The sequence below is a fragment of the Phyllobates terribilis genome, unplaced genomic scaffold, assembly GCF_046119375.1.
Source record: "Phyllobates terribilis strain yellow unplaced genomic scaffold, ASM4611937v1 Scaffold_2__4_contigs__length_985480577, whole genome shotgun sequence".
NCBI classification, from domain to species: domain Eukaryota; kingdom Metazoa; phylum Chordata; class Amphibia; order Anura; family Dendrobatidae; genus Phyllobates; species Phyllobates terribilis.
The window spans coordinates 965704036-965723859 of record NW_027362762.1 but is presented as its reverse complement, the minus strand read 5'-3'; the positions used below and the strand labels follow the sequence as shown (position 1 = coordinate 965723859).

The 19824-nt window shown below is 44.4% G+C and overlaps 1 protein-coding gene across 1 annotated transcript in view; it reads right to left on the bottom strand.

The window, feature by feature from the left end:
* Positions 1–6371: 6371 nt before the first annotated feature.
* Positions 6372–19824, bottom strand: part of CFAP44 (cilia and flagella associated protein 44) — a 69676-nt gene continuing 56223 nt past the window's right edge. Inside the window, exons 23-24 of the mRNA XM_073670866.1 lie at positions 18383–18576; positions 6372–6529 (exon numbers count right to left, since the gene is read on the bottom strand). Coding sequence (XP_073526967.1) covers positions 6372–6529; positions 18383–18576 — 352 coding nt within the window. The remainder of the gene's footprint in view (positions 6530–18382; positions 18577–19824) is intronic.

Genomic DNA, 19824 nt, shown 5'->3' with positions numbered 1-19824 from the left:
TACTCAGCAGTGTGTACAGTGATCCTGGATATATTGTACTCAGCAGTGTGTGCAGTGATCCTGGATATATTGTACTCAGCAGTGAGTGCAGTGATCCTGGATATATTGTACTCAGCAGTGAGTGCAGTGATCCTGGATATATTGTAGTCAGCAGTGTGTGCAGTGATCCTGGATATATTGTACTCAGCAGTGTGTGCAGTGATCCTGGATATATTGTACTCAGCAGTGTGTGCAGTGATCCTGGATATATTGTACTCAGCAGTGTGTGCAGTGATCCTGGATATATTGTACTCAGCAGTGTGTGCAGTGATCCTGGATATATTGTACTCAGCAGTGTGTACAGTGATCCTGGATATATTGTACTCAGCAGTGTGTGCAGTGATCCTGGATATATTGTACTCAGCAGTGTGTACAGTGATCCTGGATATATTGTACTCAGCAGTGTGTGCAGTGATCCTGGATATATTGTACTCAGCAGTGTGTGCAGTGATCCTGGATATATTGTACTCAGCAGTGTGTGCAGTGATCCTGGATATATTGTACTCAGCAGTGTGTGCAGTGATCCTGGATATATTGTACTCAGCAGTGTGTGCAGTGATTCTGGATATATTGTACTCAGCAGTGTGTACAGTGATCCTGGATATATTGTACTCAGCAGTGTGTACAGTGATCCTGGATATATTGTACTCAGCAGTGTGTACAGTGATCCTGGATATATTGTACTCAGCAGTGTGTGCAGTGATTCTGGATATATTGTACTCAGCAGTGTGTACAGTGATCCTGGATATATTGTACTCAGCAGTGTGTACAGTGATCCTGGATATATTGTACTCAGCAGTGTGTACAGTGATCCTGGATATATTGTACTCAGCAGTGTGTACAGTGATCCTGGATATATTGTACTCAGCAGTGTGTGCAGTGATCCTGGATATATTGTACTCAGCAGTGTGTGCAGTGATCCTGGATATATTGTACTCAGCAGTGTGTACAGTGATCCTGGATATATTGTACTCAGCAGTGTGTGCAGTGATCCTGGATATATTGTACTCAGCAGTGTGTGCAGTGATCCTGGATATATTGTACTCAGCAGTGTGTGCAGTGATCCTGGATATATTGTACTCAGCAGTGTGTACAGTGATCCTGGATATATTGTACTCAGCAGTGTGTACAGTGATCCTGGATATATTGTACTCAGCAGTGTGTGCAGTGATCCTGGATATATTGTACTCAGCAGTGTGTGCAGTGATCCTGGATATATTGTATTCAGCAGTGTGTGCAGTGATCCTGGATATATTGTACTCAGCAGTGAGTGCAGTGATCCTGGATATATTGTACTCAGCAGTGTGTGCAGTGATCCTGGATATATTGTACTCAGCAGTGAGTGCAGTGATCCTGGATATATTGTACTCAGCAGTGAGTGCAGTGATCCTGGATATATTGTACTCAGCAGTGTGTACAGTGATCCTGGATATATTGTACTCAGCAGTGTGTGCAGTGATCCTGGATATATTGTACTCAGCAGTGTGTACAGTGATCCTGGATATATTGTACTCAGCAGTGTGTGCAGTGATCCTGGATATATTGTACTCAGCAGTGTGTGCAGTGATCCTGGATATATTGTACTCAGCAGTGTGTGCAGTGATCCTGGATATATTGTACTCAACAGTGTGTGCAGTGATCCTGGATATATTGTACTCAGCAGTGTGTGCAGTGATCCTGGATATATTGTACTCAGCAGTGTGTGCAGTGATCCTGGATATATTGTACTCAGCAGTGTGTGCAGTGATCCTGGATATATTGTACTCAGCAGTGTGTGCAGTGATCCTGGATATATTGTACTCAGCAGTGAGTGCAGTGATTCTGGATATATTGTACTCAGCAGTGAGTGCAGTGATCCTGGATATATTGTACTCAGCAGTGTGTGCAGTGATCCTGGATATATTGTACTCAGCAGTGAGTGCAGTGATCCTGGATATATTGTACTCAGCAGTGTGTACAGTGATCCTGGATATATTGTACTCAGCAGTGTGTACAGTGATCCTGGATATATTGTACTCAGCAGTGTGTACAGTGATCCTGGATATATTGTACTCAGCAGTGAGTGCAGTGATCCTGGATATATTGTACTCAGCAGTGAGTGCAGTGATCCTGGATATATTGTACTCAGCAGTGAGTGCAGTGATCCTGGATATATTGTACTCAGCAGTGTGTGCAGTGATCCTGGATATATTGTACTCAGCAGTGAGTGCAGTGATCCTGGATATATTGTACTCAGCAGTGTGTACAGTGATCCTGGATATATTGTACTCAGCAGTGTGTGCAGTATTCCTGGATATATTGTACTCAGCAGTGTGTGCAGTGATCCTGGATATATTGTACTCGGCAGTGTGTGCAGTGATCCTGGATATATTGTACTCAGCAGTGTGTGCAGTATTCCTGGATATATTGTACTCAGCAGTGTGTGCAGTGATCCTGGATATATTGTACTCGGCAGTGTGTGCAGTGATCCTGGATATATTGTACTCAGCAGTGAGTGCAGTGATCCTGGATATATTGTACTCAGCAGTGAGTGCAGTGATCCTGGATATATTGTACTCAGCAGTGTGTACAGTGATCCTGGATATATTGTACTCAGCAGTGTGTGCAGTGATCCTGGATATATTGTACTCAGCAGTGTGTACAGTGATCCTGGATATATTGTACTCAGCAGTGTGTGCAGTGATCCTGGATATATTGTACTCAGCAGTGTGTGCAGTGATCCTGGATATATTGTACTCAGCAGTGTGTACAGTGATCCTGGATATATTGTACTCAGCAGTGTGTGCAGTGATCCTGGATATATTGTACTCAGCAGTGAGTGCAGTGATCCTGGATATATTGTACTCAGCAGTGATCCTGGATATATTGTACTCAGCAGTGAGTGCAGTGATCCTGGATATATTGTACTCAGCAGTGTGTGCAGTGATCCTGGATATATTGTACTCAGCAGTGTGTGCAGTGATCCTGGATATATTGTACTCAGCAGTGTGTGCAGTGATCCTGGATATATTGTACTCAGCAGTGTGTGCAGTGATCCTGGATATATTGTACTCAGCAGTGAGTGCAGTGATCCTGGATATATTGTACTCAGCAGTGAGTGCAGTGATCCTGGATATATTGTACTCAGCAGTGTGTGCAGTGATCCTGGATATATTGTACTCAGCAGTGAGTGCAGTGATCCTGGATATATTGTACTCAGCAGTGTGTACAGTGGTCCTGGATATATTGTACTCAGCAGTGAGTGCAGTGATCCTGGATATATTGTACTCAGCAGTGTGTGCAGTGATCCTGGATATATTGTATTCAGCAGTGTGTACAGTGATCCTGGATATATTGTACTCAGCAGTGAGTGCAGTGATCCTGGATATATTGTACTCAGCAGTGAGTGCAGTGATCCTGGATATATTGTACTCAGCAGTGTGTGCGGTGATCCTGGATATATTGTACTCAGCAGTGAGTGCAGTGATCCTGGATATATTGTACTCAGCAGTGTGTGCAGTGATCCTGGATATATTGTACTCAGCAGTGAGTGCAGTGATCCTGGATATATTGTACTCAGCAGTGTGTGCAGTGATCCTGGATATATTGTACTCAGCAGTGAGTGCAGTGATCCTGGATATATTGTACTCAGCAGTGAGTGCAGTGATCCTGGATATATTGTACTCAGCAGTGTGTGCAGTGATCCTGGATATATTGTACTCAGCAGTGAGTGCAGTGATCCTGGATATATTGTACTCAGCAGTGTGTACAGTGATCCTGGATATATTGTACTCAGCAGTGAGTGCAGTGATCCTGGATATATTGTACTCAGCAGTGTGTGCAGTGATCCTGGATATATTGTACTCAGCAGTGAGTGCAGTGATCCTGGATATATTGTACTCAGCAGTGTGTGCGGTGATCCTGGATATATTGTACTCAGCAGTGTGTGCAGTGATCCTGGATATATTGTACTCAGCAGTGTGTGCAGTGATCCTGGATATATTGTACTCGGCAGTGTGTGCAGTGATCCTGGATATATTGTACTCAGCAGTGAGTGCAGTGATCCTGGATATATTGTACTCAGCAGTGAGTGCAGTGATCCTGGATATATTGTACTCAGCAGTGAGTGCAGTGATCCTGGATATATTGTACTCAGCAGTGTGTGCGGTGATCCTGGATATATTGTACTCAGCAGTGTGTACAGTGATCCTGGATATATTGTACTCAGCAGTGTGTGCGGTGATCCTGGATATATTGTACTCAGCAGTGAGTGCAGTGATCCTGGATATATTGTACTCAGCAGTGTGTGCAGTGATCCTGGATATATTGTACTCAGCAGTGTGTGCAGTGATCCTGGATATATTGTACTCAGCAGTGTGTGCAGTGATCCTGGATATATTGTACTCAGCAGTGAGTGCAGTGATCCTGGATATATTGTACTCAGCAGTGTGTGCAGTGATCCTGGATATATTGTACTCAGCAGTGTGTGCAGTGATCCTGGATATATTGTACTCAGCAGTGTGTGCAGTGATCCTGGATATATTGTACTCAGCAGTGTGTGCAGTGATCCTGGATATATTGTACTCAGCAGTGAGTGCAGTGATCCTGGATATATTGTACTCAGCAGTGTGTGCAGTGATCCTGGATATATTGTACTCAGCAGTGTGTGCAGTGATCCTGGATATATTGTACTCAGCAGTGTGTGCAGTGATCCTGGATATATTGTACTCAGCAGTGTGTACAGTGATCCTGGATATATTGTACTCAGCAGTGTGTGCAGTGATCCTGGATATATTGTACTCAGCAGTGAGTGCAGTGATCCTGGATATATTGTACTCAGCAGTGTGTGCGGTGATCCTGGATATATTGTACTCAGCAGTGTGTGCAGTGATCCTGGATATATTGTACTCAGCAGTGAGTGCAGTGATCCTGGATATATTGTACTCAGCAGTGTGTACGGTGATCCTGGATATATTGTACTCAGCAGTGTGTGCGGTGATCCTGGATATATTGTACTCAGCAGTGTGTACAGTGCTCCTGGATATATTGTACTCAGCAGTGTGTGCAGTGATCCTGGATATATTGTACTCAGCAGTGTGTACAGTGATCCTGGATATATTGTACTCAGCAGTGTGTACAGTGATCCTGGATATATTGTACTCAGCAGTGTGTACGGTGATCCTGGATATATTGTACTCAGCAGTGTGTGCAGTGATCCTGGATATATTGTACTCAGCAGTGTGTGCAGTGATCCTGGATATATTGTACTCAGCAGTGTGTGCAGTGATCCTGGATATATTGTACTCAGCAGTGTGTACAGTGATCCTGGATATATTGTACTCAGCAGTGTGTACAGTGATCCTGGATATATTGTACTCAGCAGTGTGTACAGTGATCCTGGATATATTGTACTCAGCAGTGTGTGCAGTGATCCTGGATATATTGTACTCAGCAGTGTGTACAGTGATCCTGGATATATTGTACTCAGCAGTGTGTGCAGTGATCCTGGATATATTGTACTCAGCAGTGTGTGCAGTGATCCTGGATATATTGTACTCAGCAGTGTGTGCAGTGATCCTGGATATATTGTACTCAGCAGTGAGTGCAGTGATCCTGGATATATTGTACTCAGCAGTGTGTGCAGTGATCCTGGATATATTGTACTCAGCAGTGAGTGCAGTGATCCTGGATATATTGTACTCAGCAGTGTGTGCAGTGATCCTGGATATATTGTACTCAGCAGTGAGTGCAGTGATCCTGGATATATTGTACTCAGCAGTGAGTGCAGTGATCCTGGATATATTGTACTCAGCAGTGTGTGCAGTGATCCTGGATATATTGTACTCAGCAGTGAGTGCAGTGATCCTGGATATATTGTACTCAGCAGTGTGTGCAGTGATCCTGGATATATTGTACTCAGCAGTGAGTGCAGTGATCCTGGATATATTGTACTCAGCAGTGTGTGCAGTGATCCTGGATATATTGTACTCAGCAGTGAGTGCAGTGATCCTGGATATATTGTACTCAGCAGTGAGTGCAGTGATCCTGGATATATTGTACTCAGCAGTGAGTGCAGTGATCCTGGATATATTGTACTCAGCAGTGTGTGCAGTGATCCTGGATATATTGTACTCAGCAGTGAGTGCAGTGATTCTGGATATATTGTACTCAGCAGTGAGTGCAGTGATCCTGGATATATTGTACTCAGCAGTGTGTGCAGTGATCCTGGATATATTGTACTCAGCAGTGAGTGCAGTGATCCTGGATATATTGTACTCAGCAGTGAGTGCAGTGATCCTGGATATATTGTACTCAGCAGTGTGTGCAGTGATCCTGGATGTTAGTTTTATATCTTACAGCTCATCCCATTCCTGTTTTCTCTGTGAGATTTTGGATTTTGCCTTTTCCGCCTTCTCAATGATCTTCCGGACTCTTTCCATGCCTCCCTCCAGGCGTCTTCCCATCCACTGCTGCGTTTGCTTCTGAATCACCGCACTAAGGTCAACTCCTCCTGTAAAAAGATGCGACACAAGGATGACGGGAAAGACACCATCTGTGGTTACACGGCACTCGGAGACCATGTGAGGCCGGCTGGTACACAGCGAGGTGAGGTACTGGAGCACGGACCCCCTGGTTGGGTACACGGCGTCACAGGGGGGACGGCTTTTATGATCCAAAAAATGTTAATTAAATATCCTCTGTTTTGTTACAAGTGTTACTATTTGCTCATTGTAGGGTTTCTTTGCAGTGTCTTTCCTCTATGTTGCATTTATCTGTTACCGGCCACAGTGTGAATGTGCACCAACATATTATACACATATAGAGCCTTGTGAAAGTATTCACCCCCTTGGCATTTTTTTGTATTTTGCTGCCTCACAACCTGGAATTTCACTGTTATTTTTGATGGTTTGCATCAGTTCATGTAAAGAACATGCTGACAACTGTGAACATTTGGTTTTCTTCTTATTATGAAGCAAAGAACAAAAAGGACAAAATAACTGAAAACTTCAGTGTGCATAACTAGTCACCCCCTAAAGTCAGTACTTTGTAGAGCCTCCTTTTGCGGCAATTACAGCTGCAGTCGCTTTTGAGAAGTCTCTATGAGCTTTCCACATCTTACCACTGGGATTTTTGCCCATTCCTCAAGGCAAAACTGCTCCAGCTCCTTCAGGTTAGATGGTTTACTCTGGTGAACAACAATCTTCACGTCTGACCACAGATTCTCCTATGGATTAATGTCTGGGCTGTGACTCGGCCTCTCCAGAACATTTCCACGTTCCCCTTAAACCACTCGAGTGTTGCTTTAGCAGTATGCTTTGGGTCATTGTCTTGTTGGAAGGTGAATCTCCGTCCCAGTCTCAAATCACTGACAGACCGAAACAGGTTTTGCTCAAGAATATCCCTGTATTTCGCACCATCCATCTTCCCCTCGGCTCGGACCATTTTCCCTGTCCCTGCTGCCGAAAAACATCCCCACAGCATGATGCTGCCACCGCCATATTTCACTGTGGGGATGGTGTTCTTGGGGTGATGAGCTGTGTTGATTTGGCGCCAGACATAGCGTTTACCGAGGTGACCAAAAAGTTTAATTCTGGTCTCATCTGACCACAGCACCTTCCTCCGTACATTTGTGGAGTCTCCCACATGTCTTTTGGCAAACTCAAAATGAGCCTTACAATTTTTGTGTGTAAGTAAAGACTTTTTTCTGCCCACTCTTCCATAAAGGCCTCCTCTATGGAGTGTGCGGCTTATTGTGGTCGGATAGACAGATACTCCAGTCTCTGCTTGGGAACTCTGCAGCTCCTTCAGGGTCCCTCTGTCTCTGTGCTGCCTCTCTAAGTAATGCCCTCCTTGCCCGGGCTGAGAGTTTAGGTGGGCACCTTCTCTTGGCAGGTTTGTTGTGGTACCATGTTCTTTCCATTGGATGATAATGGATTTGATGGTGCTCCAGGGATCATCCAAGATTGGGATAGTTTTCGATAACCCAACCCTGACTTGTAGTTCTCCACAACTTTGTCCATGACTTGTTTGGAGATCTCCTTGGTCTTCATGGTGTTGTTTGGAGATCTCCTTGGTCTTCATGGTGTTGTTTGGAGATCTCCTTGGTCTTCATGGTGTTGTTTGGAGATCTCCTTGGTCTTCATGGTGTTGTTGGAGATCTCCTTGGTCTTCATGGTGTTGTTTGGAGATCTCCTTGGTCTTCATGGTGTTGTTTGGAGATCTCCTTGGTCTTCATGGTGTTGTTTGGAGATCTCCTTGGTCTTCATGGTGTTGTTTGGAGATCTCCTTGGTCTTCATGGTGTTGTTTGGAGATCTCCTTGGTCTTCATGGTGTTGTTTGGAGATCTCCTTGGTCTTCATGGTGTTGTTTGGAGATCTCCCTGGTCTTCGTGGTGTTGTTTGGAGATCTCCTTGGTCTTCATGGTGTTGTTTGGAGATCTCCTTGGTCTTCATGGTGTTGTTTGGAGATCTCCTTGGTCTTCATGGTGTTGTTTGGAGATCTCCTTGGTCTTCATGGTGTTGTTTGGAGATCTCCCTGGTCTTCGTGGTGTTGTTTGGAGATCTCCTTGGTCTTCATAGTGTTGTTTGGTTAGTGGTGCCTCTTGTTAATGGTGTTGTAGCCTCTGTGGCCTTTCAGAAAAGGTAAAGTGTATATACTGACAGACATGTGACTTATGAAGGGAACTGCTTGCACCAGAAATATTTACGGTCTTCATAGTAAAAGGGGCGAATACATATGCACATGCCAATTTTTAGTTATTTGTTTCCATAAATTTAATTTATGCCGATATTTTTATCACCTCCCTTACTTCCATTTGTATGTGATGCAACAGCACTAAATAGCCTTGAGTACAAAAAATATTTAAACACAGGTTGTAATGTAACAAAATAGGTAAAAACCAAGGGGAGTGAATACTTTCGCAAGCCACTGTACTAACAGCTGCCCATGTAATCCGTGCCCCAGGAGCATCGCACACCGTATATACCACAGGAAGAAGGAGCTCGGCCCTCCGATGTGCAAATCTAATGCAATCTAAATCTACAGAGACATTTGGGCCACACAGTGGGGTCTTCGTCAGGAGGATCACCCACCATGGAAAGATGCGAGGAAGACGTCGCCTCTGAGAGAGGAACTAGTGAAAGATGAGATTGCCAGGACTCTAAGCAATCTCCTCTATAGTCCCTTACCTAACATCAGATCACCCCAGTAATCTCCTCTATAGTCCCTTACCTAACATCAGACCACCCCAGTAATCTCCTCTATAGTCCCTTACCTAACATCAGATCACCCCAGTAATCTCCTCTATAGTCCCTTACCTAACATCAGACCACCCCAGTAATCTCCTCTATAGTCCCTTACCTAACATCAGATCACCCTAGTAATCTCCTCTATAGTCCCTTACCTAACATCAGATCACCCCAGTAATCTCCTATATAGTCACTTACCTAACATCAGACCACCCCAGTAATCTCCTCTATAGTCCCTTACCTAACACCAGATCACCCCAGTAATCTCTTCTATAGTCCCTTACCTAACATCAGATCACCCCAGTAATCTCCTCTATAGTCCCTTACCTAACATCAGATCACCCCAGTAATCTCCTCTATAGTCCCTTACCTAACATCAGATCATCCTAGTAATCTCCTCTATAGTCACTTACCTAACATCAGACCACCCCAGTAATCTCCTCTATAGTCCCTTACCTAACATCAGATCACCCTAGTAATCTCCTCTATAGTCCCTTACCTAACATCAGATCACCCCAGTAATCTCCTATATAGTCACTTACCTAACATCAGACCACCCCAGTAATCTCCTCTATAGTCCCTTACCTAACACCAGATCACCCCAGTAATCTCCTCTATAGTCCCTTACCTAACATCAGATCACCCCAGTAATCTCCTCTATAGTCCCTTACCTAACATCAGATCACCCTAGTAATTTCCTATATAGTCACTTACCTAACATCAGATCACCCCAGTAATCTCCTCTATAGTCCCTTACCTAACATCAGATCACCCCAGTAATCTCCTCCATAGTCCCTTACCTAACATTAGATCACCCTAGTAATCTCCTCTATAGTCCCTTACCTAACATCAGATCACCCTAGTAATCTCCTCTATAGTCCCTTACCTAACATCAGATCACCCCAGTAATCTCCTCTATAGTCCCTTACCTAACATCAGATCACCCTAGTAATCTCCTATATAGTCACTTACCTAACATCAGATTACTCCAGTAATCTCCTCTATAGTCCCTTACCTAACATCAGATCACCCTAGTAATCTCCTATATAGTCACTTACCGAACATCAGATCACCCCAGTAATCTCCTCTATAGTCCCTTACCTAACATCAGATCACCCTAGTAATCTCCTCTATAGTCCCTTACCTAACATCAGATCACCCCAGTAATCTCCTATATAGTCACTTACCTAACATCAGATCACCCCAGTAATCTCCTCTATAGTCCCTTACCTAACATCAGATCACCCTAGTAATCTCCTATATAGTCACTTACCTAACATCAGATTACTCCAGTAATCTCCTCTATAGTCCCTTACCTAACATCAGATCACCCTAGTAATCTCCTATATAGTCACTTACCGAACATCAGATCACCCCAGTAATCTCCTCTATAGTCCCTTACCTAACATCAGATCACCCTAGTAATCTCCTCTATAGTCCCTTACCTAACATCAGATCACCCCAGTAATCTCCTATATAGTCACTTACCTAACATCAGATCACCCCAGTAATCTCCTCTATAGTCCCTTACCTAACATCAGATCACCCTAGTAATCTCCTATATAGTCACTTACCTAACATCAGATTACTCCAGTAATCTCCTCTATATTCCCTTACCTAACATCAGATCACCCCAGTAATCTCCTCTATAGTCACCCAACATCAGATCACCCCAGTGATCTCCTCTATAGTCATTTCCCTAACATCAGATCACTCCAGTAATCTCCTCTATAGTCCCTTACCTAACATCAGATCACCCCAGTAATCTCCTCTAAAGTCCCTTACCTAACATCAGATCACCCCAGCAATCTCATCCATAGTCCTTTACCTAACATCAGATCACCCCAGTAATCTCCTCTATAGTCCCTTACCTAACATCAGATCACCCCAGTAATCTCCTCTATAGTCCCTTACCTAACATCAGATCACCCCAGCAATCTCATCCATAGTCCCTTACATAACATCAGATCACCCCAGTAATCTCCTCCATAGTCCCTTACCTAACATCAGATCACCCCAGTAATCTCCTCTATAGTCCCTTACCTAACATCAGATCACCCCAGCAATCTCCTCCATAGTCCCTTAACTAACATCAGATCACCCCAGTAATCTCCTCTATAGTCCCTTACCTAACATCAGATCACCCCAGCAATCTCCTCCATAGTCCCTTAACTAACATCAGATCACCCCAGTAATCTCCTCTATAGTCCCTTACCTAACATCAGATCACCCCAGTAATCTCCTCTATAGTCCCTTACCTAACATCAGATCACCCCAGTAATGTCCTCTATAGTCCCTTACCTAACACCAGATCACCCCAGTAATCTCCTCTATAGTCCCTTACCTAACATGAGATCACCCCAGTAATCTCCTCTATAGTCCCTTAACTAACATCAGATCACCCCAGTAATCTCCTCTATAGTCCCTTACCTAACATGAGATCACCCCAGTAATCTCCTCTATAGTCCCTTAACTAACATCAGATCACCCCAGTAATCTCCTCTATAGTCCCTTACCTAACATCAGATCACCCCAGTAATCTCCTCTATAGTCCCTTACCTAACATCAGATCACCCCAGTAATCTCTTCTATAGTCCCTTACCTAACACCAGATCACTCCAGCAATCTCCTCCATAGTCCCTTACCTAACATCAGATCACCCCAGTAATGTCCTCTATAGTCCCTTACCTAACACCAGATCACCCGAGTAATCTCCTCTATAGTCCCTTACCTAACATGAGATCACCCCAGTAATCTCCTCTATAGTCCCTTACCTAACATCAGATCACCCCAGTAATCTCCTCTATAGTCCATTACCTAACATCAGACCACCCCAGTAATCTCCTCTATAGTCCCTTACCTAACATCAGATCACCCCAGTAATCTCCTCTATAGTCCCTTACCTAACACCAGATCACCCCAGTAATCTCCTCTATAGTCCCATACCTAACATCAGATCACCCCAGTAATCTCCTCTATAGTCCCTTACCTAACACCAGATCACCCCAGTAATCTCCTCTATAGTCCCATACCTAACACCAGATCACGCCAGTAATCTCCTCTATAGTCCCTTACCTAACATCAGATCACCCCAGTAATCTCCTCTATAGTCCCTTACCTAACATCAGATCATCCTAGTAATCTCCTCTATAGTCCCTTACCTAACATCAGATCACCCCAGTAATCTCCTCTATAGTCCCTTACCTAACATCAGATCACCCCAGCAATCTCCTCCATAGTCCCTTACCTAACACCAGATCACCCCAGTAATCTCCTCTATAGTCCCTTACCTAACATCAGATCACCCCAGTAATCTCCTCTATAGTCCCTTACCTAACACCAGATCACCCCAGTAATCTCCTCTATAGTCCCTTACCTAACATCAGATCACCCCAGTAATCTCCTCTATAGTCCCTTACCTAACATCAGATCACCCAAGCAATCTCCTCCATAGTCCCTTACCTAACATCAGATCACCCCAGTAATCTCCTCTATAGTCCCTTACCTAACATCAGATCACCCCAGTAATCTCCTCTATAGTCACAAAGCTATCAGATAACCCCAGTAATCTCCTCTATAGTCCCTTACCTAACACCAGATCACCCCAGTAATCTCCTCTATAGTCCCTTACCTAACATCAGATCACCCCAGTAATCTCCTCTATAGTCCCTTACCTAACATCAGATCACCCAAGCAATCTCCTCCATAGTCCCTTACCTAACATCAGATCACCCCAGTAATCTCCTCTATAGTCCCTTACCTAACATCAGATCACCCCAGTAATCTCCTCTATAGTCACAAAGCTATCAGATAACCCCAGTAATCTCCTCTATAGTCCCTTACCTAACATCAGATCACCCCAGTAATCTCCTCTATAGTCCCTTACCTAACATCAGATCACCCCAGTAATCTCCTCTATAGTCACAAAGCTATCAGATAACCCCAGTAATCTCCTCTATAGTCCCTTACCTAACATCAGATCACCCCAGTAATCTCCTATATAGTCCCTTACCTAACATCAGATCATCCCAGTAATCTCCTCTATAGTCCCTTACCTAACATCAGATCTCCCCAGTAATCTCCTCTATAGTCCCTTACCTAACATCAGATCACCCCAGTAATCCCCTCTATAGTCACCCAACATCAGATCACCCTAGTAATCTCCTCTATAGTCATTTACCTAACATCAGATCACCCCAGTAATCTCCTCTATAGTCCCTTACCTAACATCAGATCACCCCAGTAATCTCCTCTATAGTCCCTTACCTAACATCAGATCACCCCAGTAATCTCCTCTATAGTCAACCAACATCAGATCACCCCAGTAATCTCCTCTATAGTCCATTACCCAACATCAGATCACCCCAGTAATCACCTCTATAGTCCCTTACCTAACACCAGATCACCCCAGTAATCACCTCTATAGTCCCTTACCTAACATCAGATCACCCCAGTAATCACCTCTATAGTCCCTTACCTAACATCAGATCACCCCAGTAATCTCCTCTATAGTCCCTTACATAACATCAGATCACCCCAGTAATCTCCTCCATAGTCCCTTACCTAACACCAGATCACCCCAGTAATCTCCTCTATAGTCCCTTACCTAACATCAGATCACCCCAGCAATCTCATCCATAGTCCCTTACCTAACATCAGATCACCCCAGTAATCTCCTCCATAGTCCCTTACCTAACATCAGATCACCCCAGTAATCTCCTCTATAGTCCCTTACCTAACATCAGATCACCCCAGCAATCTCCTCCATAGTCCCTTAACTAACATCAGATCACCCCAGTAATCTCCTCTATAGTCCCTTACCTAACATCAGATCACCCCAGCAATCTCCTCCATAGTCCCTTAACTAACATCAGATCACCCCAGTAATCTCCTCTATAGTCCCTTACCTAACATCAGATCACCCCAGTAATCTCTTCTATAGTCCCTTACCTAACACCAGATCACTCCAGCAATCTCCTCCATAGTCCCTTACCTAACATCAGATCACCCCAGTAATGTCCTCTATAGTCCCTTACCTAACACCAGATCACCCCAGTAATCTCCTCTATAGTCCCTTACCTAACATGAGATCACCCCAGTAATCTCCTCTATAGTCCCTTACCTAACATCAGATCACCCCAGTAATCTCCTCTATAGTCCATTACCTAACATCAGACCACCCCAGTAATCTCCTCTATAGTCCCTTACCTAACATCAGATCACCCCAGTAATCTCCCCTATAGTCCCTTATCTAACACCAGATCACCCCAGTAATCTCCTCCATAGTCCCTTACCTAACATCAGATCACCCCAGTAATCTCATCTATAGTCCCTTACCTAACATCAGATCACCCCAGTAATCTCCTCTATAGTCCCTTACCTAACATCAGATCACCCCAGTAATCTCCTCTATAGTCCCTTACCCAACATCAGATCACCCCAGTAATCTCCTCTATAGTCCCTTACCTAACATCAGATCACCCCAGTAATCTCCTATATAGTCCCTTACCTAACATCAGATCATCCCAGTAATCTCCTCTATAGTCCCTTACCTAACATCAGATCACCCCAGTAATCTCCTCTATAGTCCCTTACCTAACACCAGATCACCCCAGTAATCTCCTCTATAGTCCCATACCTAACATCAGATCACCCCAGTAATCTCCTCTATAGTCCCTTACCTAACACCAGATCACCCCAGTAATCTCCTCTATAGTCCCTTACCTAACATCAGATCACCCCAGTAATCTCCTCTATAGTCCCTTACCTAACATCAGATCACCCCAGTAATCTCCTCTATAGTCCCTTACCTAACATCAGATCATCCTAGTAATCTCCTCTATAGTCCCTTACCTAACATCAGATCATCCTAGTAATCTCCTCTATAGTCCCTTACCTAACATCAGATCATCCTAGTAATCTCCTCTATAGTCCCTTACCTAACATCAGATCACCCCAGTAATCTCCTCTATAGTCCCTTACCTAACATCAGATCACCCCAGTAATCTCCTCTATAGTCCCTTACCTAACACCAGATCACCCCAGTAATCTCCTCTATAGTCCCTTACCTAACATCAGATCACCCCAGTAATCTCCTCTATAGTCCCTTACCTAACATCAGATCACCCAAGCAATCTCCTCCATAGTCCCTTACCTAACATCAGATCACCCCAGTAATCTCCTCTATAGTCCCTTACCTAACATCAGATCACCCCAGTAATCTCCTCTATAGTCACAAAGCTATCAGATAACCCCAGTAATCTCCTCTATAGTCCCTTACCTAACATCTGATCACCCAAGCAATCTCCTCCATAGTCCCTTACCTAACATCAGATCACCCCAGTAATCTCCTCTATAGTCACAAAGCTATCAGATAACCCCAGTAATCTCCTCTATAGTCCCTTACCTAACATCAGATCACCCCAGTAATCTCCTCTATAGTCCCTTACCTAACATCAGATCACCCCAGTAATCTCCTCTATAGTCACAAAGCTATCAGATAACCCCAGTAATCTCCTCTATAGTCCCTTACCTAACATCAGATCACCCCAGTAATCTCCTATATAGTCCCTTACCTAACATCAGATCATCCCAGTAATCTCCTCTATAGTCCCTTACCTAACATCAGATCTCCCCAGTAATCTCCTCTATAGTCCCTTACCTAACATCAGATCACCCCAGTAATCCCCTCTATAGTCACCCAACATCAGATCACCCTAGTAATCTCCTCTATAGTCATTTACCTAACATCAGATCACCCCAGTAATCTCCTCTATAGTCCCTTACCTAACATCAGATCACCCCAGTAATCTCCTCTATAGTCCCTTACCTAACATCAGATCACCCCAGTAATCTCCTCTATAGTCAACCAACATCAGATCACCCCAGTAATCTCCTCTATAGTCCATTACCCAACATCAGATCACCCCAGTAATCACCTCTATAGTCCCTTACCTAACACCAGATCACCCCAGTAATCACCTCTATAGTCCCTTACCTAACATCAGATCACCCCAGTAATCACCTCTATAGTCCCTTACCTAACATCAGATCACCCCAGTAATCTCCTCTATAGTCCCTTACATAACATCAGATCACCCCAGTAATCTCCTCCATAGTCCCTTACCTAACATCAGATCACCCCAGTAATCTCCTCTATAGTCCCTTACCTAACACCAGATCACCCCAGTAATCTCCTCTATAGTCCCTTACCTAACATCAGATCACCCCAGTAATCACCTCTATAGTCCCTTACCTAACATCAGATCACCCCAGTAATCTCCTCTATAGTCCCTTACATAACATCAGATCACCCCAGTAATCTCCTCCATAGTCCCTTACCTAACATCAGATCACCCCAGTAATCTCCTCTATAGTCCCTTACCTAACATCAGATCACTCCAGTAATCTCCTCTATAGTCCCTTACCTAACATCAGATCACCCCAGTAATCTCCTCTATAGTCCCTTACCTAACATCAGATCACCCCAGTAATCTCCTCTATAGTCCCTTACCTAACATCAGATCACCCCAGTAATCACCTCTATAGTCCCTTACCTAACATCAGATCACCCCAGTAATCACCTCTATAGTCCCTTACCTAACATCAGATCACCCCAGTAATCTCCTCCATAGTCCCTTACCTAACATCAGATCACCCCAGTAATCTCCTCTATAGTCCCTTACCTAACATCAGATCACCCCAGTAATCTCCTCTATAGTCTCATACCTAACATCAGATCACCCCAGCAATCTCCTCTATAGTCCCTTACCTAACATCAGATCACCCCAGTAATCTCCTCTATAGTCTCATACCTAACATCAGATCACCCCAGTAATCTCCTCTATAGTCCCTTACCTAACACCAGATCACCCCAGTAATCTCCTCTATAGTCCCTTACCTAACATCAGATCACCCCAGTAATCTCCTCTATAGTCCCATACCTAACATCAGATCACCCCAGTAATCTCCTCTATGATCACTTACCTAACATCAAATCACCCCAGTAATCTCCTCTATAGTCTCATACCTAACATCAGATCACCCCAGCAATCTCCTCTATAGTCCCTTACCTAACATCAGATCACCCCAGTAATCTCCTCTATAGTCTCATACCTAACATCAAATCACCCCAGTAATCTCCTCTATAGTCTCATACCTAACATCAGATCACCCCAGCAATCTCCTCTATAGTCCCATACCTAACATCAGATCACCCCAGTAATCTCCTCTATAGTCCCATACCTAACATCAGATCACCCCAGTAATCTCCTCTATAGTCCCTTACCTAACATCAGATCACCCCAGTAATCTCCTCTATAGTCATTTACCTAACATCAGATCACCCCAGTAATCTCCTCTATAGTCCCTTACCTAACATCAGATCACCCCAGTAATCTCCTCTATAGTCCCATACCTAACATCAGATCACCCCAGTAATCTCCTCTATAGTCCTTTACCTAACATCAGATCACCCCAGTAATCTCCTCTATAGTCCCTTACCTAACATCAGATCACCCCAGTAATCTCCTCTATGATCACTTACCTAACATCAAATCACCCCAGTGATCTCCTCTATAGTCAACCAACATCAGATCACCCCAGTAATCTCCTCTATAGTCATTTACCTAACATCAGATCACCCCAGTAATCTCCTCTATAGTCCCTTACCTAACATCAGATCACCCCAGTAATCTCCTCTATAGTCCCATACCTAACATCAGATCACCCCAGTAATCTCCTCTATAGTCCTTTACCTAACATCAGATCACCCCAGTAATCTCCTCTATAGTCCCTTACCTAACATCAGATCACCCCAGTAATCTCCTCTATGATCACTTACCTAACATCAAATCACCCCAGTGATCTCCTCTATAGTCAACCAACATCAGATCACCCCAGTAATCTCCTCTATAGTCATTTACCTAACATCAGATCACCCCAGTAATCTCCTCTATGATCACTTACCTAACATCAAATCACCCCAGTGATCTCCTCTATGATCACTTATCTGTCCCTTCCTAGCAGATCACACATCATTCCCATCTGCCTTTGATCTCGTCCTTCCTGACGTCAGATCTCCCCCCATTATTTCCCGTTGTACGGAGGATCCTCACCTGGGTCTCGGCTTTCTTTGGGGGTATCGTTGTCCTTCTGGTAGAGGTCGTATCGGGTCATGCGTCTCTTCCCGATCATCCCCTTCACCCTGTTGTACTTCTCGGAGAGCGTCAGCAGCCGGTACGTGAACACGTGGTGCTCGCTGTTGATTGCGCGGACGATCACGGTGTCACATTCCACCTGATCCCGGAATCTGATGGAGATACGGTATATACCATGGTCTGATGTCAGATCTGCAGGGATCCTAGAGATCTGCCTCCAGTGTTTGTGAGCAGATCACCCTCCGATGGAGCTCTGATCCACACGCGGCTGTAAAAGGCTCATGATGGTTGATTAAATCAGCCATCAAGTGCGGGGAAAAATGCCCGGCTCAGCGCCCGCGTCCGTATCAAAGTCGGGGACACGACATATGACGTAAATACATTTTCCTTGTGTCGTCATTCTCTCAGACGGACAACTGTCTCATTTTTCAACATATTGATTTTTATTGCATTATTTGGGAGGCGTGGGGTCACCTTTTTCGGGTAAATGTTGGCATTTTGATTGATTTTTCTTTATGACATTTACTGTACAGGTAAAACAATTTATATTCTGTCTTATTGGACTTATACGGACGATTCTGAATATTCCTTTCTTAATTTTTTAAGCGCCTTTATTTCTGTATGGAGAGAAGGGGGTGATTTTGAAGTTTTTTTGTATTCCTTATATTCTCAAGGGGTGCCATACATCCTCAAGAGGAGCCATACACCTCAAAAGGAGCCATATGTCCTCAAGAGGAGCCATACATCCTCAAGAGGAGCCATACACCTCAAAAGGAGCCATATGTCCTCAAGAGGAGCCATACATCCTCAAGAGGGGCCATACACCTCAAGAGGGGCCATACATCCTCAAGAGGAGCCATACATCCTCAAGAGGAGTCATACATCCTCAAGAGGAGCCATACACCTCAAAAGGAGCCATACATCCTCAAGAGGAGCCATACACCTCAAAAGGAGCCATATGTCCTCAAGAGGAGCCATACATCCTCAAGAGGGGCCATACACCTCAAGAGGGGCCATACATCCTCAAGAGGAGCCATACACCTCAAGAGGAGTCATACATCCTCAAGAGGAGCCATACATCCTCAAGAGGAGCCATACACCTCAAAAGGAGCCATACATCCTCAAGAGGGGTCATACACCTCAAGAGGGGCCATACATCCTCAAGAGGGGCCATACATCCTCAAGAGGAGCCATACACCTCAAGAGGAGCCATACATCCTCAAGAGGAGCCATACATCCTCAAGAGGAGCCATACACCTCAAGAGGAGCCATACATCCTCAAGAGGAGCCATACATCCTCAAAAGGAGCCATACATCCTCAAGAGGGGTCATACACCTCAAGAGGGGCCATACATCCTCAAGAGGGGCCATACATCCTCAAGAGGGGCCATACACCTCAA